Source organism: Limulus polyphemus, unplaced genomic scaffold (genome assembly GCF_000517525.1).
Source record: "Limulus polyphemus unplaced genomic scaffold, Limulus_polyphemus-2.1.2 Scaffold153, whole genome shotgun sequence".
Classification (NCBI taxonomy): Eukaryota; Metazoa; Arthropoda; class Merostomata; order Xiphosura; family Limulidae; genus Limulus; species Limulus polyphemus.
The window spans coordinates 526,382-541,517 of record NW_013665763.1 but is presented as its reverse complement, the minus strand read 5'-3'; the positions used below and the strand labels follow the sequence as shown (position 1 = coordinate 541,517).

General features: G+C 34.5%; 1 protein-coding gene across 1 annotated transcript in view; it reads left to right on the top strand.

Moving 5' to 3' along the window:
• The first annotated feature begins 761 nt into the window (after nucleotides 1-761).
• The window catches only part of LOC106476213 (zinc finger protein rotund-like), a 178,481-nt gene continuing 164,106 nt past the window's right edge, over nucleotides 762-15,136 (top strand). Inside the window, exons 1-2 of the mRNA XM_022381216.1 lie at nucleotides 762-1,895; nucleotides 2,466-2,672. Of these exons, the coding sequence (XP_022236924.1) occupies nucleotides 1,614-1,895; nucleotides 2,466-2,672 (489 nt within the window). The 5' untranslated portion in view covers nucleotides 762-1,613. The remainder of the gene's footprint in view (nucleotides 1,896-2,465; nucleotides 2,673-15,136) is intronic.

Sequence of the window (15,136 nt, the reverse complement as noted above, 5' to 3'; positions counted from 1 at the left end):
TTAGCTTTGCGCGAAATTCAAAAACAAACAAGCACACAACACATAGCGTAAAGTGTTAACATTTTAAAAATCTGACGAAAATAGTTTACATAAATACGATTCAGAAATCTGAATCTGAAACTGCAATTTATTATGTGTGTATGTACACACGTGTTTACTAGAATGATGATAACTTTAGCAAGTTTGGACATTTGATTCATAATTCCAGTGTAAATGGCCATATCTCGCCATTTAAATTGGCTAAATCTTCACCATGGAAACCTTGCACTTACGAATCGATACAGTTGGATAACAATAATGACGAAAAGTTAAGCTTTGACCTATTTAACCTATAAACCAATTACACTTTTAAGTCCCTAATGTGAAGTGATTTGCTTCTCTGGAGTACCAAGAATTAAACGTTTTTAATGATGCACTAAATGTGTAGCGCTTTTCTCTGGTGTCTTAAGCATTACTGTATATTGTAGTAGTTACATTATAAGCAACAAGTAAAACAAAAAAGTCACACAGTTCTTTTATTTCCTTTAAACTCATTTTAAGAAGTGCAATTTTTATCAATTTTTTCTTAATATCCTTAACTTTCAGTGAAATAATATATTTTTTATGCTAGGTAATAAATGTTCCAAACAAGAATTATAATTCTATAATATATATGTTGATATTCATCGCTCCCTAAACATTTGAAAATAGTATTTTTTTGGATAAACCTTATCTATATTTTATACTTCTATGACTTTTTTCATTGGTGGGGGTTTATTTTTTCTGACTTAAACACGCTCAGTGATATTTAAATTGTAAACAAATCACACAACAAGTTCTTTTTATCATAGGTTCATCAGCTTCTTTACGAAATGTGTTGAGATTGTGGGTGGGGGAGAAATGAATCAATAAATAAAAGATATAGGATGTTATAAAATACAACAAACGTTTGAAATTGCAATTGCAATTAAATGCTGTTGTTATTAGGATTGTAAGCGCTTTTCGTACGTTCCAGAGAGTTGAATAAGAAACGTAAGAAGACATCACATATGGAGGTAAGAAGGCCCCTGGAGGGGAACGTGGAAGAAGAGGGGAAAGGATGAGGGGTGTCAGTGTTCTGTGGAAGGGCGGGGAAGAAGCTACTGCACATTCGCACGTGACGTGAGCCCGACACTAGTGGCATCTTGAGAGTTGGAACGTACTTCAAGGCGGTGGCGCTTTCGACTGTTACAGCACATCACCTGAAATGACTGTATTGAGTCCATCAGAAAGGAGTTGAAAATAGGAAAAAAACACTATAGTTTACCGCGGGGCTCGCGATGTAGTCGGACTCAGTTGGCGACTGCTCACGTAGAAGTTACCACATGCCGATCAGTGGCAGCAGGCGGTTCTTGGCTAAGACACGCGGCTAATCAGTTCGTCCACAAGACTTTGAGTACAGTACTGCACTGGCTCACCGTTCAGATCTCTCTCAGTGGCCAGACAATTCACACTGTTTTGTCCGGAGCAGCGTTTAAAGAAGTTGGAAGCTGCTCTAGGCGACAGTGTTAGCTCTGCGTGGCTTTGTAGCGTGTGAATTCGTCTCGTTGTGTGGTGAACTACGTGTAACTTGAAACTTTGGCTCTGACTCTCTCATGCACATGCAGTCCTGTTTGGAATTTCACCATCCTGATGTAGGCTTCCCGAGGTATCCCCGGACATCACCTTACGCCGTGTCGATAAAGCAAGAAAACGGGTTAGCCGAGCCCGGCTACCCACCAGCTGCTACCCTGGGGTCCCCACCCTCGTCGGGTTCCAGTACAGGGTCGGAGAGTTTTTACGGTGGTCAACATTGCTATTTTTCGGGCAAAAACGTGGACTCCTACAATACAGTCCCCAGACTCGGAGTTCTTGGTGGTTCAGCGTCCATGTATTCGGTAAAGTAGTTTTACGCTATTTTCTGGAACATGTCCCTCTTATTTTAACTTTCAGAATGAAATCAAGGTTTAAAAAAAAGTGGCGTAAATGGGCGGGAAAGAGGAATGGATCACCGCAACTGGTGTGGCGAACAAATTTATTTTAATCAATTAACACCTTTGCTTCTTTTATTTTATTTCGCTTAACATTAGATGGTTCTAGTTTGAAGCCCTTTTTATCTTTAGTAATATTAAAAAATTCAGAACTCTGGAATGTTGGATTTATTAACACATTTCTAGCTGTGGTTAGGATAATAAATATATATTTATATTTGTCATTTTTCTTTTATGTGTATAGTTACATATGCGCTCATTTTTTTTACATTTCATTTCGTATTTCTAAAAGTTTAGCGAATATATCTACCCACGATAGTATTTGATTAAGTTGCAACTTTTTATTTTCAGAGCTTCATTACATTTATCCATTGTGATTAGATTAGTTTTTGATTTCATTGTTTTATAATTTGTCAGCTTATGTTTAAGAATTAAATTTTTTTTTCGGTTACAATTTATTTTTATTTACCCACTTAGAAAGCGGCTCTAGTATGGCCTCCTACTCCAGACTCGTATGTTAAGTCACCGGGCCTGTCTGCTCCCAACTCAGCTGCCCCTGTTCGCCCGGTGTCACCCTCATCAGGCCTCGTGCACTGGATGTCTATGATGGCTGACCATGCCCACGTGAATTTGCCCTCGCACCCTTCACCGCATGATGTTCATTATATGTGGAATGGAGTTGAGGTACAGTTTTGGATAGTTTAATCAATTAGTACATCTGTTAGATATAATGAAGAATAAAATTAATAGTAAAACATGTATCAAAATCGCGTAAACTTAGCAAAGTTTGTGGAAACTTACTTTATTTACACCTGGTTTGACATTAGAAATATATATCCAAAGTCAGGAAGGGCCACTAGCAAGTGTCATTTGTAAACGACTGGCGTAACTTATGGAAATGTCCAAGGTAAGGATTATACAAAAATTACTGTATGTGACAAATTTCTTACTAATGTTTAACATCGAAAAATTGAATCGTCCTGAAGTAGTGTAAAATCCAGTGCTTCAAATTTCTAAAAACAATTACACTTAAGAATGAACCCAGACAGATGTTCCAGCCAATTACACTATTATGTCCAGTTAGTGAGGACGTGAGTTGGAACTCCGAAAATCTATGTATTCGTTTTTAAGAAAAGCGACAGAAGTGTCATAAGACAGTTTGCAGTTCTCCAAAATGTTACATAAGTCAAAAAACAACGTCGCCTTGGTGTATGTGTGTAATTACATCAGCGATTGACTTAGCTGTTCTTTCACACATTCAGCTGCTGTTATGTAAACTGGAGTCTGCCAGAATTTAGTTAGTTAATAATAGTTCACTTGCTTGTTACTTTCAGTTGACGACTAACTTAGAAGCATTAAAAATATTCACATTTGCAACACTAGATATTCTCATTGTTCGTGTTAAGAGCATGTTCGGCTTCAGAACACAGTAATATCACAGGGTGCTTAGCTGTGATCCAAAACTCCATGATGACAGATCGAAACGGTAACCAAACATAATTCATACAGCTTTTCATTGTTCGTGTTAAGAGCATGTTCGGCTTCAGAACACAGTAATATCACAGGGTGCTTAGCTGTGATCCAAAACTCCATGATGACAGATCGAAACGGTAACCAAACATAATTCATTTTATGATTTTAAAAATTATTTACTAAACAACAGTAACGATAATGTGTGCATATACAGTACTTCACCGAGTTTACAAGCAATAACATTAACAACAAACTTTTAGCATTTGTCTCTAGTTATGTTCTTTTATAGTGTAACTACAATGTTTATAAACCTATATGGTACAAGAAGATTCATCATTGACCATACTGTATCATTGTGCTTCTAGCGTATATACACACGAACCTCATAGCTTAAAGAATAAATCATTGTTGTTACAACGCGTAACTACTTTCATTGTAATCAGTTTTTACATTCACTTATTCATTTATCAAGTAACATCAATGTATTGTTTAAAAATGTATTTCCATGGCGATTGAAACATCTGTTAATGCTGTAGATTCTACATGTTTTTGGTAACACATATTTCATTGTATGATATTTTACGTCAGATGTCAAAGTATAATACACAGCATCTCTAGTACACGTGTTAACCAAAGTTTACACCTTAATAACATTTTATTTCAAAATATATTTGTTTATGGAACAGTTGATTGTAAAATCTCAGTACTTTAGTTTCTTTAAAGAAACAAGTTTTTGGATTAGTTTATTTGTATATATATATATGTGTGTGTGTGTGTGTGTTTAGCTTTGAAAGTATAGGACGTAATCTCACTTAACAATGCCAGACAGTTTAACAGGTAATTAGAAGTAACCACATCATATATTATAATCCAACTAGCAATTCGGTAAAATTTGATGAGTTCCCCATTTCCCATAGAACTCAGAGCATGATATGTTTATTCATTATATGAAACCACATTGAAAACCACACATTAAGAGTGTTTAGAAGTCTCTTTCTCTCTATTTAAGCGGTTTCTTTAAGTATCATTTAGAATTCCTTTTTGCGGGGTAATATCAATACGACACTTTTGGTGCTATTTAGATTTAGGATAGTGCGAGATAGTGGAACAATCGATGGCTCAGAAGAAAAGGATGCTAACTGGCTCTTTCAGTGTCGATAAACTTATTAGGTGAAACGACGCAGTGTGCAAAACGTTTTGAATAATACTATAGAGCTCATTTTGTAACGTAATACATTATAGGCTATTCGTGCTGTATTCATTTTACATTGTTAACTATACATCAGGTAGATTTTGACTCCAAACATTGAACAATAAATTATAAAGCAGTGATAAGGTATTTGTTACAGGTTCCGACATAAAGTCAATATAAACTGAACATGAAAGTATGTCGAACTATTCAGATATATATATAATTAATTTGCACTCGTGGGTTTAAAGCAATTTTTTAATGTAACTTACGTTTCAGTCCAACATGACTTGCTTATGTTCGGACCAAACATAATTCATCATTTCCATTGTGGAATTGTTTTGTTTTTTTAACCAGTTAGAATCTATTGTGGTCGGTAATTTGGTGTTAATAATTTTGATCAACAGCAAGTATTGATATGCTGGTTAACTCTTTTCGACATTCTGATGACTCCTATAAGTAATGTCCATTGATGTCCTGATCTTCGTTTTATTTAATTATTTAATTGAAGTACTTACTACGTATATAAAGGTAACAATAACCAATTTCTTAAAGTGACTAATAAACAATAATTGAAGTACTTACTACGTATATAAAGGTAATAGTAAGTACTTCAATTATTGTTTATTAGTCACTTTAAGAAATTGGTTATTGCGTGTACAAAGGTAACAATAACCGATTTCTTAAAGTGACTAATAAACAATAATTGAAGTACTTACTATGTATATAAAGATAACAATAACCAATTTCTTAAAGTGACTAACTTTTATGACCTGTAGGTCAGAGCTATCGAAGAAACTCTTCGATCCACTCTTTACGATCGTAAGGTGCTATAGCCACTTCTGAATATCCACAGATAACGTCGATTAAGGTGCTAACCAACTTTTTAGGTTTCACAGAAAAGATCTGTTAAGATGTTAACCTACTATTTAGGATCTACTGATAATGTATATTAAGGTATTAGCTCACTTCTTAGACTACATAACTAGCATTATTTAAGATGATGACCCACTTCTTGTAGTTCAAGATAAACCACTTGTTGCATCCTGCAAATAAAACCTATTGAGGACTTAGCTTTAGCGTATAATATTGTGATATACTTACCAGAATACATTCCCCAGAAACCGTATACTATAAACTTTCCCAAAGAATGTACCTGTCTTGAACATGTATTTGTCAAAAAAATTTACATAAGTAGAACGATTTTATACGGTTCTGTTTTATAGCTCTATTACTAAATTAGAACATTTCTGATCTTATATACTTACTAGAACAATAAATATCTTTTTTGAATAAGTAGATTGTTCTGATATTTCCAAGGAAGGCAACTTAAACCTTCTGTACATGTAACTTCAATCACCTTATAACTCCACGAGTTCTTGTTCGATTTAATAGAACGTGCAGTAAAAGAAAAAAAAACAACAAAAAACATCAAACAAAACTTTAGATATAAGAATCCGAAGGTTAATCTTCTCGAGAATAAATTCGGTACCAGACTTTAGATATAACTAAGTAAAAGTAAAGTAAGTAAATCTTCTTCGTGCCTGAAAGGCACATAAAGCCGGTGCTTAGCACTGCAGGGTTTCCTGTGCCACAAGCAGATGATAATAGTGACACATTTCCCCAGGGATGGGATGCCATTCCATCGCAGGTTAACCCCCGGCTAACCGTTGGTGCCCATTATATAGCTGAGTAGACTGAAGTAATTGAGATAAAGACACAATGACATGACGCGAGGAAGTCTCGAACCCGCATCCTTTCAACTACAAGTCGAAGCAACTAGCCACAGGCCACTTTACATATGATAACCACGGGTGCAACTACCAGTCTTACTGGCTGGACCACGTTCACGGCTCTCCGAGTCCCACCCCCACAACAGCTAGAAACAGTTGTTAAGGGGTCCCATGTATGTATTTTTTTATATGTACTCCCCGAGGTCTAGTTAGGCCACTGATGGTAACCCGAAAGTTGAAATCCTGAAGAGAAAGCTGAGTACTATAGATAAGTACTTGCACTAAAATACTTGTAGGATGTTATATTAACCTATAACTCGAATTACATTAACTGAGTGTTTTAAATGGTGTATAACAACTCTATGTTTATCACACATAGGACAGAATCCAGTGCCGTTAACATAAACTTACATCGAAGTATATGTTAAGCAGAATATACCTACACATGAAAGTAAAATTGACGGGAGTATTTTTGTCCGAACTGAATATAAATGTTTTTTTAATGGTTTTATATATACAAATTAATATTTTCGAGGCATGAAAGGCGTTTGCCAGATTGTAACTACTTGTTTGTCAACGATATATATATGTGTAATGTGATTGATGTTATAAAACAGGCCAGTTCAAAGTTATAGATATATAAGTGTATATCATGTGACTGATATAAAACAGGCTGGTTCAACGCTGTAGATATATATAGCTGCATATCATGTAACTGATATAAAACAGACCAGTTCAACGTTATAGATATATAAGTGTATATCATGTGACTGGTATAAAACAGGCTAGTTGAACGTTATAGACATGTAACTGTATAATATGTGATTGATATAAAACAGGCCAGTTCAACGTTATAGATATATAACTGTATATCATGTGACTGATATAAAACAGACCAGTTTAACGTTATAAATATGTAACTGTATAATATGTGACTGATATAAAACAGGCCAGTTCAACGTTGTAGATATATAACTGTATATCATGTGACTGATATAAAACAGACCAGTTTAACGTTATAAATATGTAACTGTATAATATATGACTGATATAAAACAGGCCAGTTCAACGTTATAGATATGTAACTGGCGTTTTTGATTTACAGATCAATGCATTTTACGATTAAGCCTTTACCTGTTTCAATGACTTATTTAAAAAGTGCCAAAACGGTTCGGAATTGTTTGAATAATGCATTAAGTGATAAACTTACTTATGGTAGTTGCAAACTTTAAACAGTGAAACGCAATTTTGCAATAAGTGGCAATTCATTGTAGATTTTGGTTCACACAAACTACAAGTATATTCGTTGCCAGTATTTCCGTACTGTATAATGCTCCTGATATAATGATTGTCAATACTTCCAAGAAAAAGTGTTGGCGTTTATGCTTGTTTTAGTAATTCAACATTCCCTTACTTTTATTCTGAAAATCTATTTTTTAAACGCCAAGCCTAACCAGTTTGCTACATCAGAATAATTGTTACGTCTTTTTCTTCGGCAAATCGTAAGCTTAATAATATCAGGCTAAACAATTGATATATTGTTCCACAATGACATCGGACTTTCTTGAATAAGTGCATTCCATTCATGTCTTTTGAAAAGTAAATGCGTCCTAACTGGTTCTTTTTGTTTGTTTTTCCTATAAAAACCGACTGAAAAGCTTAGATGAGCCAATACGGAATTTAAATATCTTTTATGTTCTTTTTGTAAATTAGCTTTGACATACAGCTGTAGTTCTAGGACATAAGATGAACAAAACGACATACAGATGGCCTATTGGTTAGCATATCGGACTGAGAATCCGAGATTCTCGAGTTCGAGACGTGGTTCTACGATAAATGATTCGCACTTTCATCTGTTGGTGCAATATAAAAGTAACAGTCAATTTCTCTATTCAACTATGAGAAGCTTTTTCACACGGCTGGTGTTATCAATTGGGTACTTTCTCTCCATGTTGCAGTTTGAAATTATGGACTGCTGTGTCTGAACCATAATCTGATCTGTCTGTTTAGTCCACAGTGTGCGTGAGGCGTTGTTCTGACGAACAAACAAACAACGTTCAAAATCTGTGGTCTGAAGGAAAGCCATTTGAAGGACTTTGAATTATAAATGTTAGCTTATAAACATATTTCAGAAATAAATTGTGGAAATTCGCTTGATTGTTATATAGTTAATGTGACGTATATTATGGCTACACTTCAAGATGTGGTCGGCTTGTACTGGTTGTTTTGGAACGTAATTGATTAGATAATATTGCTAATGTGGTTACGCGCTCTCGATCTTTACAGCTAAGCAGTCTGGAAAGATAATTATTTTCTTCTTCTATTAAACACGTGTTGAGGATAAACTTTTAGGTTTCTGTTATACTTCTTTATTGTACGTGTGGCTTAATATTTATCGTGCCGGACTGTGAATCCGAGAATCCATTGGTCGCATCCAGTTACAGCAAAATAGCGTTCCGCACTTTGGGGCCCTGGATGCGTCATAAGAATTTACAATCAAATCCAACTATTTGATCAGACTACAGTATTTCAAAAATTTGCGGTTTTTGCTGTTCATCAGCTGCCTTTTTTCCAGTCTATTATAATTCAAAATTAGGGACGACTAGCGCAGATAACCCAAGTGTATCTTTTCGCGAATACCCTAACCAGTAACAACATAATCGTGCTTTTTTGTTTTGTCATTGGTACAATATAATGACGAAACTAACATAAAGAAAATATCTAAGTTGGTTTATTTTTTGACGCTGTAATATTCTATCGATCTAACTTAGTAGGTCTTTCATTGACCTCTGACATTTAAGACATTCTGAACATCTCAACCTTAAAAGAATAACTAAGAAAGAACCATTATTTATCTAATTCATTTCGGTAAATAAAAAAGTGAAGGCACTTTAATGAAGATTGTGTTTTCCAGCCCGCGAGAGAGGAGTTTTCCGAGGAGTTGAATTTAAAGATAGCTTAATTTGTGAGCCTGAAATTTATCATCAATACTCATTACTACGACTTTTAGGAAGCAGTAACTTCGACTATCAGCGATAACCCAAAATTACTGAATTAAATTTTGATTGAATGTTAACCTTGGATAAACAAAATATCTTTCGATAAAAATTAGTAAAAGGTCATGTCCATGAACATGACATAACATGACAGAAGAAGAAACACAAAAACTACAAATATTCGTAAACTGATATATATATATATATAATTGAAGAAGATACGCACATACCCTGGATAGCCAGATATAAGTGTCTTCTCAGCTTGAACTTTGTTAAATAAACTATATATGTGAATTTTTGCGTGTGTTGTTTCCGATTTTATGTTATTACAAGAAATATGTCTCTAAAATGTACAATAGACAACAATAAAACAGATATCTTCCTGCGTTTTGAAATATTCGTATTTCCTCTAAAATAAAATAATACCTATATTGTTATGATTGCTGTTGCTGTTAAGCGCAAAGCTAAGTAACGAGTATAGAAGCCTGGGTTTTAGCGTTATAAACCCCCAGACTTACCTCTGAGCCAAAGTATTGAGTAGTTTTGCTACTAATATCATAATATCTCAAACGATATCGCCACAAATGAGAACCAAGTCTACCATTAGTATTATATGACAGGATAACTTTGTATTGAGGAAGAGAAAATGCCGAAAATAATAATTCTTATGCATCTTCTCCCTCTCAGTTCATTGTTTGAAAATCGGACACCTGATGATCATTCGTGTGATTTGAAATGCAATTGACTGTCCGTTCAATAGAAATATAAGTGGCCTCACAGAGTATTATCTTATTCGTCACTTTGAAGTGAATTACAGGGATTGCTTATGAACCATGGCTAGACCTCAGAGAAGACATTATGTTTTTTGTTGTCTTTTATACTTACGTGGGGGAAAAAATTGAATAAATGGAAGCCAGCATTCCGTTCATAGCAAGGAACAAACAGCTCGATTGAAACAGTGCCCAGAACACGTCCATTGGACCAACAACGTGTACAGGAAGATTTGTGTTAATGATGAGCCATGCTTCACTATGCAACCAGATAACAGGCTTGTACGCACTTGGAGTAAATTGGAGGCATTTCTTTACAGGAACGTACAGGTAGGGGATTTAAAGTGGAAGCAAGAATAGTGCCATTGATATCATTTATGATAGGGGCCACATCCTACGACTTTTGGTGTTACAGTTGGAACTGATTTCTTCTTAATAACAGATAATACACCCTCCATCCTCACCATGCTAATTAGTGGATACTTTCCGTGAAGAATAAGAGATTAGTCAAACGGAGTGGTCTTCATGATAACACGACTTTAATTACATAGAACGTGTTTGGATCTTCTTCGAAAATATATCACACTTCATGACGTGAACTCTGGATACTAAAAATGTCCTGAAAACAGCTCTTTCAGAGACTTGGTTGAGGATAATCCAAGACCTTATCAACACTCTGACTGTTCTTATTTTGGAATATGTTGCTGACATAATAAAGTGACAATATATATATTTTTGGACAAGGAATTGGAATTTTTTTATGAAATAAAGAAGAAACTAAATGAAACAGAACTTCCAATAGTTTTTATTCATTACATTTTGAACTCTAGGGGTTCCTAAAGTAAGTTTTCTCTACTTATTTAATCTTTAGTATATGTTTAGTTTGATTTGTTTTTAATTTTGCGCAAAGCGGTACGAGAGCTTGAATTATTTAAAGTATAATTTGGAAGTGAAAGCATCTAGTCATCATCACCCACCGCCAACTCTTGGTATACTCTTTGACCAACGAATAGGGAGATTGACCATCATACTATAACGCTCCCACGGCTGTAAGAGCGAGCATGTTTGGTGGGACAGGGATTCGAATCAGCGACCCTTACGAGTAGAGTGCTCTAACCAAAATATGCAATTTATCTGAAAGTAAGATATTCAATCTTGCTGCGATGTAAACAAAGATGGGTGCAATTTTGTTACTCTACCCCACCCCACCCCACCTCGGTGGCTCTGCGAGAAGTCTGAGAACTCGCTAGAAATCGGGTTTCGATACCCGCGATGGAAAGGGCACAGATGATCCATTGCGTAGCTGCTTAACAAGAAACAAACTTAACTGTTTCAATCATAAATGAAAACGCATACTACTACTGCTTAAACTTCTCTGATCTAGCTTTCCACATACTGCTTTCTCCTTATTTCAGGAGATGTGATAGCAGAAAAATTACAATATTAAATACTTACGACCTGATTGGAAGCATTTCCATGTTTATCACCACTTTTGGGTTATTTTGTTCTTTTTTTAACGTTGCCTGTTTTCTTTAGTACACTCGTGCTACTGGAGCATTTTTGTTTAAGAGAATACATCGCCTTATGCAGCAGTAACTAGAATAAGGTGAATTGTTTCAGTAAATATAAGAGATAATTGAATACCCGACTGCGTATCTTAAATTTCTGCTAATCTTACTTTAGAGACTTATTATAAAGAATAACTGACCAATATTATAGTCCCGACAAAGGCGGGAAAAGTATTGTTTAGTCGTGGTGGGCACATTTATGACAAAGAGCTTTTATCTCGATGATTCGCTTAATGTGCCACTTTTAGTTCAAACTGAGTATAAGCTGGTGGCGTTTCAAAACAACGTACTATATTTACCTCGAATGTTTAATAAACGCTTACCATTATATCACGCTAAGAAATAATCATTATATTTTCATATTACAGAAGTAGCATAATTGTACTCAGAAGACAGAATTTGATGGAATGAGTTACATATATATGTATTATGCTTGAGAATAAGCACGAATCAGAAAACCCCAGTAAAGTCAGAATTTGTTTTTAAATGGACAAAGGAAAGAAAATAAAAAGATATATATTTTTTCTATTCATAACCTAAAAACATCAGCGAAAATCGTGGCACTTTCTTTTCTTTTAAATCTTAGAACCTGTTCATACACTCAACCAGCACCGCTTATTTACGTTAATTATTGGTATATTTTAACATAATCTTCTGCAGTCGCACTCGCTTTTCTGGTGACAATTTTCGAATTCATTGCGCTTGATAATAGGTCAAACGAAATACGCCTTTATAAATAAAAATGCAACATTTTATTGTCCCTCAACCAGATTACAAAGTAAAGTAATATTAATTAGATACAATTATGGGAAAAAGTTGAAATAACAATGTGTCGGACATGTCGGTGTGCAGGTCTAGAAAATCTGGAATTTTGCCTGCAAAAACAGGGGAAACATTTAAAAATAATGTAGCCATGTTGTAAAATCTGCTAAGCGTTTTTATCTATGTATGTTCAGTATGTTTCATCTGGTTGTACTATGTGTACAGTATTTTCTGCGTGTGTTTTGTTTTTCTGTTTCTCTCTATTCGCATTTTCATTTCGACTTCTGAATGGTAGGATTAAACATAATTGTATGATATAAGTCTGGTCGTCTGCCCGTTTGTATTATTACGTTTCAGGATTTCTAGTACAATTTTCAGATTTTTAATGGATCTTTAGCAAGTTTGATGATATTTGCAATGTACTTTCAGCTGTTGTTAATTATAGGTTTTTCTCTAATTATTTTAACTTGTCGCTTTTAACTAATTCACTATAATTCTGTCCACCGATGGGCCAGCGATAAGTCTTCGGATTTACAACGCTAGAATCAGGGGTTCGTTTCTCCTCGGTGGACACAGCAGATAGCCCTATGTGGCTTTGCTATAAGAAAACACACACATCTTTAACTTTGTCATTGCTAGTGCTACCATCTGTTTGTAAGGATAGTTCCACAATTGCTATTTTTGCTTGATGAAAAATGTAAAAGCTTCTTAAACTTGTGTCCTATAACCCTTACGTTCATTACATTTAATTGAATAAAAAGTCATGACGACTATAATTAAAATATCTCCATCGCTCTATATAGATATTTATATAGGCTAAGTATATTCCCTGTAATTTTGACATTGAATTTTCAATTTCTTGGTTGGATAAAAAGTTTCCCATATGGCCATCTTAATTCTTTACAATCAATTTCAGACTTTCAACTTCATCTAGATGCAATCAAGCCCTAATATTGAGAAAGAAATGATTGATATCCTATTTCTTTCTATACGTTCAAACATGGTCGAATCACATGTAGAACAAACAATAACAACACACTACGTGTAATGTTTACTTTCTCGAGCTAAAAAAAAAAATGTTTACCATTTTTGTCAATTTGCATGTTATGGTTTCTCGTACTATCAAAAAGCTAAAAACAATGAAGTGGAGTATTGTTCTCATTTCTTTTTGGGAACAAAAAAGATAAAATGGCCATGGTTGAAAATGGATCTTTTTTTTTCAATCAATTTGATGACTACAGCAAGTTACCTTGCACACTTTTGTTTAGGTTTCCGATCCTTATGGCGATTTTGGATCAAGTAATCACAATTTGATTAATTAGCAGTTTAAGCCTAATGGTGAAGATAAAATGAAGTATGAAGACTGTAGTAGAGTTAGGTTCTTCCTTATATCTGGTATTAATTATCAGGATAATTGATTTTTTTTTTCCGACAGCACAGAAAAAAAAAATTCACAATTATTTAAGCGTTTTAAAAAAATAAAATATCTTCTATCATCAAAGACAAAGTATAACATTTTCCCGAATTAACTTTACATTTTAGCAATCGTACTGGACTTAAAAAAATTATGCGAAGCTACAGCTTTATAATTACAACGCTAAGAAGAAAGAATAACCTTACAATAATGTCTTGTTAGCATACTTCAGCTGCTGAAAGTATCGTCTCGAAGGACATCTGAGCAAATGTAATTTACACCTTGCTAGAATACTAACAGAGTTAATGTTAAGCAGAGTTAATGAAGTTACGAGAAAAGAATACATTTCATATACTCCTGTTGTAATATATCACAAAACAGGCATTTTCATACATACGATGAACATTTTCAGTGACGTAAGAAATATGTTTTAAACTTTTTTGTTTTGATCGCTGTTTCTTTTAACATCAAATCAATGCCTTTTTAACGTTTCACTTGAATCTAGTCCACATTGTCTAAGATCACACTATAAAAATACTTATTTCTGAATACATGATAAGCTTTTTCTTCTTCTTTTAATGCGAATTGTCTTATTCGAAGTCTTTATGTAGTTGTTTATAGATACAAATTAGGTGTTTGTTGAACCTCGCAAAAAGTTACTCGTGGCTTCTGCGCTAGCTGTTTCTAATTTTGAAGTAATAGACTAGAAGAAAGGCAGCTAGTTAACAACACCCACCGCCAAATCTTGAGGTATTCTTAACTAACGAATAGTGGGATTAACTTTCACATTAACGCCCCCATGCCTGAAAGGGACAGAATGTTCGGCGTTGTGCTTCGACCCCGCGACCCACCCTCTACCGGATCTTATAAGTTCGAAACAGAAAGTTGTAATTTGTAGACAGCGGAAGATGGGTATACGAGTTAATGTTAATTCATTAATAACACAAAGTTCATTTTGATAACAAGGAAAATGCTACGATAATCAATATGTAGTGTAATGAAGAGAAACATATACCAAAAGGTAAATACTAAAGGTGTGGCGATAAAGCGATACGTGAAGCCGTGATACGATTGTATCGATACATCGTCCGATACGATACGATTTATGCATCTTTACAAAATTTGGCGAGCTTTCAGTAAACATTATAAGTCTTTTGTACAAAAAAAAAATCAGAATTTCTAATAAAGTGTTTTGTCTAAAATTAATGATTCAATAAAGGAAGATGAGTATTGAGTACAACAT